This window comes from Zeus faber, assembly GCF_960531495.2.
Source record: "Zeus faber genome assembly, chromosome: 7".
Classification (NCBI taxonomy): domain Eukaryota; kingdom Metazoa; phylum Chordata; class Actinopteri; order Zeiformes; family Zeidae; genus Zeus; species Zeus faber.
In genome coordinates, this window is record NC_137203.1 from 28,270,247 (window position 1) to 28,282,403 (window position 12,157).

The following is a 12,157-nucleotide window of genomic DNA, read 5'->3' on the forward strand; positions in this document are numbered from 1 at the left end:
ACTGGCACCCTGCAAACGAATGATGGAGTGAATGAGATTAGATGATAAAAAATAACGAATAAATAAATAAATGAACAAATAAATAAATAAATAAATAAATAAAACTTAAAAAAAGGGAGAGCGAGACAGATATTTGATGAATGATGCCATTTAAGCACAAAATGATGATTATGATTATTTTTTTTATTATTGTCAATGATAATAATAATCAAAGTGTATTTAATGAAAAATATAAATAAAGTTTCGGGTCACAAATTATGCCAAGATTTTTTAGTCTTGAACTACTCTAAGCAATTCTCAAGCAACTCTCAAAAGAATCGTCCCAATTGTTAAAGGCCACTTTCATATTAAACTTCGACTTTATATCGTCGACAATATCAACCACTTCAAACTATATTGCGGGTAATACATTTACATCGAAATAAATCAGTATGGAATGGCACATATTTTACCTTTAGTTTGAAATTAAAACTGCCAACACCTTTAAGGACTGTAGAGACTCACCTGTCGTCTCCTGATTCTGCCTTATTTCTTGTGATGGGATGTGTCCCAAAATAAGTCTGTTAACTATAATAGCTGGTGAAAACAAGTTTTTCAAGCCCCAATCTCTCTGTCTGATCACGTCCTAAAGAAACAGAGTAGGACACAGGCCACTCAGTAATTGACAAAAAACACCCACCTTTTCAATTGAAGTTTATGATGATATTTAATACCGCCAACGTAAATATATGTGGCCTTCATAACACGTGTTTTGAGGATTTATTTGAAATTGCAAAATGGTTATTAAAATTAAATTATTATTATTATTATTAAAAAAGGCAAAACATTTCTCATTATTATTTTATTCTGTTGTTATTATTATTATTATTATTATTATTATTATTATTATTATTATTATTTCATGGCAACTGGGTTCAATTACGGGACAAACTGCATGAATAATATCAGGGCATAATACACAGCTGTAATCATACTGACAACGGGTCGCAATTCTTCAAAATATCATTACTAAAATATCACTTTGGTCGTTGTTCTCTGCGCGCTACCTATGGTGCGGTGCGTTGAGTAGAATTAAGACCTCACAAAGATGGCGTCGGTAATTACGTGTCTGCCTCAGTGAATGGAGGCAACCAGGGTTTCTACGTCTGTGGCGCAGCGGAGGCTTTATTTCCGTAGAACATTGTTTATCTTAATACTCATCACACCTGATTCAAGACATTTATTCTTCAGACCTCTCAGTCGTTTTTGCTGTGATCTGTTTTGTATGTTGTGACTGCTGGACTGCTGGTACATTAATGTTTGACAAGTTAGTAAAACAAAATTAAAAAAATAAAAAATAAAATAAACAGGCGCAAAGAGATTCTATACAGCAACTGGCAAATCAGAACACAACGGGACATTTTAACTAATGCACTTTTTTTTTTACAAAGCTATGTTAATATTTATAGTTTGAATTGTGTTTTCTTCAAGTATGTTTTCCTTGCACTGCATTCTCTGTCTGGTTGTAAGATTAAATAATGTAAGGCTATTTAAAATTACTTTTAGGAGGATTTAAATCTATATTTAATACAACACAGTCAATTAATTCAATTATATAATTATAGGACCCAGAATCGCGATTGTGGCGCCTCCCCTTGCGGCTGCCTGCGCGAGCACCTTGTGTCGATTACGCACATTTTGGTATTTTTCAGTATTTATAGAGCTTATTGTGCGTAATCACCGGGTGTCATGACATTTCACTGCATATATGTATGAACGTATGTATATGTATGTGACAAATAATCTCTTGAACTTGAACTTGAACTTCATTCGCCGTGAGCCGCGAGTGCGCCCATCTCGCTGACGCGGAGGACCGATTTTCCGAGTTCCACCTTCACTGGAACGCGGCATCACTTTTGGTCCTTCCCCAGATCCCGTACGCGCCGGCTCCGAAGTACGGAGTACAGACCTAAAACCAAGACTAGTAAAACCCAGGTGTATATGGACTCGCGTCGATATACCCCCCAAAAAAAACACACACAGAACCATATATCATGGACCTCGCGCACGGGAAAATTATTACGAATTGATATGAACAGGCACAGATGGGATAGAAACCATACGTGTCGCGTCTGGTGGGTAATGTAGTCCTTCTTCGTCAACAGCCTGGCTTGAAGCAACGCTAGAGCGTCTCACCAAAAACTACAAACAGTCGCCCAGTGAAGCGGCACCTGGCCTCAGGAGTGGGGTTGTTTTTTTTTTTTTAGGGGAAACCAAGGTTGTTGGGAGTCGGTGTTGGACACGGAGGGACCGGGGTAGGTGAGCGGCGACATTTGGATAAATGGCTACCTCACAGTATCACTCGCACGATAATTATTTTCATTTGATTCGCATATTACTGCTTATTGGGGGCTTGAGTGTGTGTGCGTGCGTGCGTGCGTGTGTGCGTGTGTGTCGGGGGTGGGGGGGTGTCCGGCTAACCGGCTAGCTTCAAAGCTAACGTTAACTCTCCAGCTTCCAACAGCTGTCCACCGAACTGATGCTCCATCCTTTACCCTTCCGCCGTAGCGTTACCAGGTGTAACAAATGTACGATCATGTTATTTAAAAATGAAAAAAACCCAAAACGAAAAAAAAAAAATAAACCATGGCTGGTTGTACGATTTAAATCCTGTATTCGTCAACTGCCTTCGCTCGTCAACAGAGGCACCATTGACACGGGTCGAGCTGGAATGCACAAAAGAACCTGGACGTTAAGTCGTGTTATTATGGACAGCAGAGCATATGATTTAAGAATGTAATAGTCATGCTCAGTTAGTTGAAGGGGAAGTTAGTTTGTGTAGCACATTTCACACACAATGGCAATGCCAAGAGCTTTGCATTAGGCATGCCGTGTATTACATAAAAGCAGAGAACAATTAAATCAATTAAAGGGAAAAGTTACAACACATAAAAGACACGATAAAATCACAGAAGTGCGATTGTAAAACAGGCTCACGCAGTTTAACATGGCTGCAACCGTCTCTCTCTCTCTCCACTTTTCACAACCATACAAAGACATAACTTGAATTTAGAAAACCTAACTATCCTTTGTATTAATTAGTATGTTATGTACAGGGCTCTTATAGATAAGGGCTAGTGTGTAAGGTATGATAACACTTGATATCTTGAGTGCCTTCCAGCGATAGATACATCGAATGTGGATGTTCTCATTAGAAAGTAGAATTCTTAATCCAAATAGTTTTCTGGCCAAGATCGCCTGTGAGAGTGGTTAGAGAAGTTTGTTCACAGTTCAGTATAATCCCCCTTTTGAGCAAAAGACGGAATTGTAATTGGACACTGTTGCTAAACGATACGGCCGCGGTGGTGGTTGGTTGGTCGCTGCTTTGTCATAGAACTGACCTTGGTGGCGTTTACATTCCCGCAAGTGAAGGCATCAGTTTTACTACTTTTTTTTATTATTATTATTATTTTTTTTAAGAGGTACACATCCCGGCTTTGAGCATTCTTACCCGTCATTAAAACCTCTGATTGTATGGTAATTTGAAAGAATCACACCCTCTGTCTCTCTCTGACCCTTTCAGATTGTGGCTGGTTGCAGGGCTCTCTGGGGCACTAGAGGTGTGTCATTTCCCGTCCCCGTTCCCCCCCACCCCTCCCCTCCCCCGGTGTGTGTTTTCCCCCCTCCCTTCTCCCTCTCAGCCGCCCCCCCCCCCCCCACCCCGTCCTTGTCGCCAAGCTTGTCCACCCTCACCCAAAGCCCCGCCCTCCCCACCCCCCACCCCCAATGCTTCGGACGGGGCCCGCTCACCGCCACCTCCGCCGCTGACCTGATGACTGCCTGGATCGTCCTGCCCGTCAGCCTCTCCGCCTTCTCCATCACCGGAATATGGATCGTGTGAGTGAAAGGGTCAATAGAGGGCGGTCATGGGAGGCTTTGGCCACGTTGAACGCTTCTGTGTTGTGCTCTCGTGTTTGTTTTCTGTTTCAGTTTTTTTGACATTTGTGCCTCTGTTTTCTCTCACAGCTATGCCATGGCTGTGATGAATCACCACGTCTGTCCCGTGGAGAACTGGTGAGCGATGAAGATGATGATGATGATGATGATGAGGAGAATAATTTCGTAAGGGGCTTGGGGAGCAGGAAGTTGTGAAATGCTTTCAACGCTTTAATTATCTGAACCTCGAACCAGGGTTCTTTCTGGGTCCTGAGGTGCTTGAATTTCGTCCTCAGAAATTTAAAGTACCGAAATACCTTGAAATTACCCTAATTTTGTGCCACGGTGCTTGAAAAGTCCTTGGGGTCCCCTGGTTTTGTTATTCAAATCGTAACGTAATAAAATATTATTGAATTATTCAAATAAAATTTTAATCAAAAACAAAATAAATGTGGCAAGTAGTTCTAAATAAATAATACAGTTTGTGGTGTTGAATGTCTTCATCGGGACGTCCTGTCGACATATTTTACACAATGAATATTTACCGTTTGCTTTGGGTCGAAACTTAAATATCCAACAAAAACACCAAACTATGGATGAACTGTATGTGTCCCAACGATACATCATCTTTCTTTTTCTTCTCAGAGTTGTAGTCACTGCGGCTCTGTCTCCGCTCCGTGTGTGTGAGTTTACAAGCCAAAAATTGGCAATTACCGGATAACTGAAATGTTGTATAATAGATATACTACATAAATAATAGAAAATGAGATTACAATTAAATTATATTCAAATTATAAAAATCACCTTGAAAATGTTTTTTTTTTATATTTGTTATGCGTGAAGTTCTTGAAAATGGAAAAAATAGTGCTTTAAAAAGTACTTGAAAGTCCTTGGATTTGAATGCGATTCCAGAATGAAACTTGTTGAACCTCATCTAGGAATCTACGTCCCATTAAAATGAACTATGCTGTTGACTCTCGCAGGTCGTACAACGTGACGTGCAGCGAGGAGCTCCCGCGGCCGGGCTTCCCCAAGACATGCTGCACCATCCAGGACATTCCACTCATCAGGTCTCCTCTCCCATTCTGCCTTCCTTCACCACCTCCCCTCCCTTGCCCCTCTGAGTGTGAATTAGCAGCTCGCATTAATACTGTTACTAACCTGCTAAGGATTTGTTCCAATCTGCAAAATCTGGCTTTGCGCCATCTTTCAGCACAGAAAGGCTTTTGTCCGCGTTTCCCACAATGACATGGGAGTCCGCCAAGACACACTGGCCTCTGTGTACATACGATCACATACAGTGGAAGTAACCGATCCGTCTCGAGCCGTTTGTCTGGCATCCAAATCAACAGATAAATTGAAATATTATAATAAATAGAACGTCAATTGGGTGTTTTTACATCAGTTGGGTTGAGGCAAACTGTCTAGCCTCTCTAATGTTAATGGTCCTCTCTTCTGCAATAGGTAGATGTGTTGATAGGTTATCCTAAGCTTATACTATGATAGAGGCATAAAAAGGTAAAAAAAAAAGGCAATTTAATTGTTAATTGCAACTAAATTTCCATGATGGTTCTAGCCCTCTACATGTGGGAGTTATTTGAACCATTTTCAGGAAGCTGCTTGCTCTTTAGTGTCATCCTGTGTTATGACTCCTCTTCTTCCTGTTTTTGTTAATGACTTGTTTTTCCTCTTCCTCCATCAACGCAGTAAGTGTGGCTCCTTCCCACCGGAGAGCTGCCTGTTCAGTCTGATCGGCAACGTCGGAGCTTTCATGGGTGAGGCCATGCTCCCTTTTCTACCCCTCAGTGTTTGGCTCTGTAAACACCACGTGCTGAACCTGGATGAAGCCGGTCTGCTGTGGCTCCGCTAATCCCTCCCAAGTCGTTTCGATGACGACTTGAAACAGAATGGGTCCTTCTTCGCTTACCGTGCATATGCACAAATCTGTGCTTAAACCAGTGATTTTCAACCGCCAGTGTACTGCGAGAGTCTTCCAGGTGTGCCGTGAAAACTCTTCAAATTCCACTTGGAAATGGTGGAAATGGTGGAAATTAACTTTTGTGTTGGAAGATAAAAATTGCAAGGCTGTGCTAATTCATCAGTTCCAGCCAGAGCACCAGCTCTCCGTCCGTCAGAACAAGTTTAACTCTGAAAGTTGTAATGAAAGGGTTTTTTTTGGGGGGAGGGGGGGGTTTCGGTTCTCGATAAGTCACTCCATAAAGAGTAATTATATTTTCCAACTCTTCGTTAATTTGATTCAGTTGATTTTGGGAGTGGAAGATTCGCTCCCTCGCCCTCTCTTGTTGCAGTAGCTCCCAAGTCATTTACATAAATGTTTGTTACGAATGAATCGTTTGGAAATCACTATTATAAAGAAACAGTTCTACATGTTTCAAATGTTTTATTATTATTATTATTATTATTATTATTATTAACAATAATAATAATAATGAAAATGATGATGATGATGATGATGATAATAATAATAATAATAATAATAATAATAATAATAATAATAATAATAAATATAGCTGTAGGCAGCAATACATGGGGACCATTTTTTTCAAGTTCCCATGGAATGCAGCATCAGTTCCTGCTGACACTCGACATTAAGAGAAAACGAGTTACAATTTTCAGAGTTTCCCTTGAACGCATCATCGGCGGACGTAATGACCCAGTGGCACGAGTTTTCGAAGTCCTGGTGAAACTCAGAATTACTACCACAAGCTGATACACTTGTTGCCTGTTATGACTTTATCCGAAAAAATTTGGTGGCTGTCTCGTAGCTAGTCCGTGGAGTCCTGCCTCACGGTGTCTGTGGAAGGAAATGACTCAGTGTGGAAGTTCCCAACAGCACGGTTCCATTCAAAAGGATTAAACACTGCATGTCCCTCAGAGATATTAACTTTTTAAACTTTTAGAACTAAAATAAAAGGACACAATTCAGACCTGTTTCTCTGGAGCTGCAAGCGAACTCCATGTGTGAGGACTCCAACAAGGAATATGTTTTGGACTGTTTTACACTCCTACAGTTTGTGTTACGCTTGTGTACCGCAAAATAAGGAGGAACGCGGCACCGGGTTAGATGTGTACAGAACGCGTTTATATTTACAAAAAGTGCAAAAGGGATAACATATTAAACAAAACGCTCTGCCAACATCAAGCAGGTAAGGCGATACACACACACACACACAGTTTGCAACCACTACAGAGCGATGGAGTCCACACTATGTCGCTCTCACCGTGCAAATGTGTGTTCGTAGCCACAACCTGCACATTTATAACAAATTGGATAATGACTTGAGCCACGAGATGTCTGATAGGTCTGTCTGTCTGTCTGTCTGTCTGTCTGTCTATCTATCCATCTAATATTATTATTATTATTATTATTATTATTATTATTATTATTAATAATAATAATAATAACAATAATAATAATAATAATAATTGTAATGTAATGATATTTCACAGCCAGCTGTGTAGACTGTGCCAGCTGCTGACCGGTTGGGAGATGCAGACCGGTCTTTAAATAGCCTGTGCTCCCTAATCAATAATGAATGTGGTCCTTCTTTTTTTTTTTTTTTTTTTTTTTACTTCCCTTCCCTTCCCTACCCCCACCCTCCAAACCCCCCCTCCCACAACCTTCCCTCTCATCTTCCATGACCTTCTCTCCCTCCTCCCTCAATCTTGTGTCATCTACTTGACTCCCCTTTCTCTCGCTCTTTCCCCCCAACTCTCCTTCTGTTCTCCCCTCTCATCCTATCCTCATCATCCCTCCTGTCATCTCTCCTCCCCTTTTCCCCCACCCATGTCTTTCCTTTCTTTTTTTTTGAGCACTAGAGGGAGCGCTTGTTTATCACAACCTGATTAAAACAAACACAATATTACATTTTTGAGTGTCATTGAGAGTGTTGGGTATAAAGTCATTGTAATGTAACAATGCTCACATCACCTTTTCCTCCCCCTTCCTGCTCTCTCTCTCTCTCTCTCTCTCTCTCACCCAGTGGTGATGGTGTGCCTTCTGCGGTACGCCCAGGTTATCGAGCACAGCCACCGCTGCTGGATCAACACCAGTGCCCTGGTGTCAGGCTGCACCAACGCTGTGGGCCTGGTCATGGTGGGGAATTTCCAGGTGATTTTCCCACACGCTTTCAATTTCATTGCAGGGTCCCACTTGCATGGATGTCGGTCGTATTTATGGGTAATTCAATTTTTGATTAAAATCAAATTGGAATGATAAAGAAAAGTAATAAATTCATATTTTACCTCCAATTACTATGAAATCCATAGTGTTAAAGGAACTATGGCCTCAAAATCCACTGTGTATGACCCGATTTTGCTTTAAGGAAAGTGAATGTCTTTTGTAGAATTCAGAATGGGGACACTGAAGATGTTGTTTAATGCGGTTCAGGCTTGGATCACAACGATAGTTTAGTAAACTTTTGTTGTACAATGCTGAAGATAAAACATTCAGAGGATAGAGGATTCTTTTGCCATACATTTTTTTTTTGTTGAAAACCAATATTAACAAAATCTTCTAAATTCTTCTAAAATCTTCTTGTGATAGCTCATCACCTAATCTACTGTCGCGGGACTTGCTAGTCGCTATACACTCCAGAGCTGTTTGAGAACTTATTTTCCTCTGTAAATTACTAACTTTCTCACCGACACCGGAGTCAAGCAGAGTGGAATTTTCCATTAGCTGGTGGAAAGTGTTTTTCAAGTGCTTCATGGACCTTATATCTGTGCACGTCCATAGTTTTCCATTTCAAACGATACTCTGCACTCTCGACAGGTGGACCACGCCAAGTCCCTGCACTACGTGGGTGCCGGCGTTGCGTTCCCAGCGGGACTTCTATTTGTGTGCCTGCAGTGCGTGCTCACCTATCGCGTGGCCCTGACGGCGCTGGACTACTGGATGGCCCACTTCCGCGTGGCGCTGGCGATCGGAGCCATGGTGTCGCTCGTCCTCAGTATCCTTTCTAGAGCCCGACCGAGGCCAGATTTTCGGGTCCGATGCTGATCCCGATTTTGGAGAGTCCTAGCCGACCGATGACCAGTGTTTTGACGGATATTTTGTCAACAAGTGCAACACATTCAAATCAATTTGAAAAATTTACATCTTATTGAAGTTTCTATATTTGAGAACATTTAACTTACAACCAAAAAATAAATAAAACAAACACACAAAGACTTTTTTGATAGATAAAAGAAATGTAAAAGATGATATTAAATTAAAAAAATATATTTTGTATTGTTTTTGTGAGTTCGAGTGAACACATCATCACTTCCGTTAAACGTAGTGTCAAACAGACAAGTACAGGATAAATAATCAATGTTTGATTATTATACTTGTTTAAAAATCGGGATACATCGACTGCATAACTGCCGATCCCCATGTGGTCAAAAAACTCAGATAATGGCTGATATGTTGGCCAAACCGACATATCAGTCAGGCTCTAATCCTTTCTGTGCTGCCAGGGGGCACAGGAAAAAGGATACGTAGATTTTGATGACCACTGATTTTCTGAGTCTGAGATTTGTGTACTAGGTTATGTGGCCGTATGATTCCTATAAACCGGTGTTCCCACCGGTCCTTATCTTTTTCTGCCAAGGCAACCCTTTACGTTTACATTTAGTCATTTAGAAGACGCTTTTATCCAAAGCGACTTACAAGGGAGAATAAAATTCAAGCTACATTGCAACAGAAACATTAGTGTAACAATAAATAAATACAACACAATGAAGTTAGCCTATGGCACACCATTGTTCACCACTAAAATATCAGAAAACCATAGAATTGTGTTCATTATTATGGCCTGCTAATAGTGAGTGATGTTAGATCCGCAAACAATTTGTTCATAGCTAAGAAATTTTTTAAATGGCTCGGGAGTCTGGAGTTAATCAAGATTCAATAGGTTTATTCGTCACATACATATACATACTTTCATACATATATGCAGTGAAATGTAATGCAACGCACCCGGTGATTACGCACAATATGTCCTCGGAAAATTTCTTTCTACTAGACCAACTAACTGACTTCTAAAACGTAACACAGTAAGTCGAATAGTTATAGAATAAAGTAAAAATATATAGAATGAAATAAAATAAAATAAAATAGAATAGATAAGGGGAATGGCTTACGTATATGGGGTAGACTTATGTATATGGGATAGGCAATTATGTATATACAGATATGTGCATTAAAGTGGCATGTGAATGAAGTGAGGTAGTGTTTGTGGGATAATACAGCACAGTATACAACGGTACGGCGCAGCAATACGGCATCACGAACAAACCTGAACAGTGACAGTATGCGGTACAGTATGCTACATATAGTACAGTAAGGTAGTGGAGCCTATGTGTGTGGCTCAGTGAGGACCCCTGGTGAGGTCAGCATTGACAGTTCTTATGGCTTGCGGGAAAAAACTCAGTCTCAGTCTCTCTGTTCTCGCTGTGTGACTGCGGAGGCGCTTGCCTGACCGCAGCAGCTGGAACAGTCCGTTGTTGGGGTGATGAGGATCCTTCATGATCCTGCGTGCGATCTGGCGAAAGAGTGGGAGAGCGAGTCTTCAACTTCCAAACTGAAAGTAATTACCGACAAAAACATTTTAGGCATTTGGCATTCCACCAAAATAGATAATTTTGACAGAATTAAACAATTCATTGTGAAAATTACATTCACAACTCGGAGCCAAACCGACTTTCGTCCATCGTTCACCGGCAGTCCTCCCTCACTCACCATGCACTACACCAACTGAATCAAATGAACGAAGAGTCTGAAAATGTAATGACTCTTTGCTGAGTGACCCGCAAAGAACTGAATCTCAAAAAAAGTTGAACCCGTATATCACTACTGAGACTTATCACTTTCAGTGTGAAACTTCAGCTTGTTCTAATGAACACAGCGTTGGCATCCTGACTGGAAGTGATAGCACATTCCAGCCTTGTAAATTCACAAGAGCTCCATTATGTCTTTTAAGTGGCATTTGAAACATTTTCACGGCACACTTAGCAAGCTCTCACGGCACAGTGGTTGTAAAATCACAGAGGCAGAGAAATAATAGGATTGTGAAAACCGCCACGAGCTGCCAGTGGGAGTCGCTCTTGGGTCTCGAAGCCGCATATTTTGTAGACGCTCTTGAAAAGTGGGGGTTTTGAAGGACCAAGTAGGTAGGAAAAGAGATGCGGGAGGGCTTTTAGATGAGCAGCGGATAGGTGCTTCATGAAACATGAGGTTCTGTCATATGGGTGTCAGTAGATGGCCCTTCGCTCCCTCTTTCCACTCGTCCTTTACAGTTCAGGGCCTATTCTCTCCGGTGGAGAGAATAGGCCCTGTTGGCTCCTTACGGCAGACATGTTGTCGCTCCTTAACGCGCTCCTTCCAGGCGGCATTTTCTTCATCCACGAGAGCTTCGTGCTGCAGCACGCGGCCGCCATCTGCGAGTGGGTCTTCACCGTGGACATCTTGGTCTTCTACGGCACCTTCACCTACGAGTTCGGCGCCGTCACCAACGAGACCATGATGGCCGGCCTGCCGCAGAGCCACCTGCACCGCCGCCACCACCTCCACCACCACGGCTCCGGGGTTATCATGGGCCCCGGGGCCCATGGCGCCTCGCTCGGCGGGGGCTCCAAGGGGCCCCTAAAGTCGCCCGGCGGGAGCAGCACGTCCACCCACCTCAACTGCACCCCGGAGAGTATAGCCATGCTGTAGCTCCCCCCCGCCCCAGGAGGTGCGATGGGGGGACGGGACATGTGGATTTTGGTGACGGGTGTTGGGAGAGACCACGTTTGATCTCTATCGCTCTTTTGTTTTCTTTTTCTTCCTAAATGTCTTCACAAACCGTCCCTTTACCAGCTACAGTCTGATCCTCCCCTTCGTACCCACCGAACTGACACTTGAACGAGAGTTTAATGTGTGAAGGAGCCGGAGGAGCATGCGTTTAGCGAATGTTTGATTTTATTATTTTTTTAAATGTTTTTTTACTCTGGGAATTTCCTCCCCACTGGGACAGTGTTTGGCTAAATGATGACATCCGTCGTTTGGATTTAAACCAGCGTTCATCCTCTTGCGAGAGGTTTTATCGGCCACTAAAATTGTTTTTTTTTTTGTTGCACCCAAAACCCAGACCCCCCCCCCCCCCCCACTCACTGATCTTTGCACGTCACACTTTTGAATGAGAAAAAAAAATAGTCTAGTGTGTGTCTGAGTTCTTACTAAGCATCATAGGTAGAA

General features: G+C 42.1%; 1 protein-coding gene across 1 annotated transcript; it reads left to right on the forward strand.

Moving 5' to 3' along the window:
• Positions 1 to 3,740: 3,740 nt before the first annotated feature.
• LOC307232305 (transmembrane protein 150A-like) lies at positions 3,741 to 11,635 on the forward strand (the record flags this gene model as incomplete). The annotated part of the gene is made up of 7 exons (XM_080003260.1): positions 3,741 to 3,876; positions 4,006 to 4,053; positions 4,899 to 4,985; positions 5,623 to 5,690; positions 7,920 to 8,047; positions 8,711 to 8,888; positions 11,307 to 11,635. The coding sequence occupies exons 1-7, from the start codon at positions 3,812 to 3,814 to the stop codon at positions 11,633 to 11,635; spliced, it is 903 nt and encodes a 300-aa protein (XP_079859386.1). The 5' UTR covers positions 3,741 to 3,811.
• Between the last annotated feature and the right edge of the window lie 522 nt (positions 11,636 to 12,157).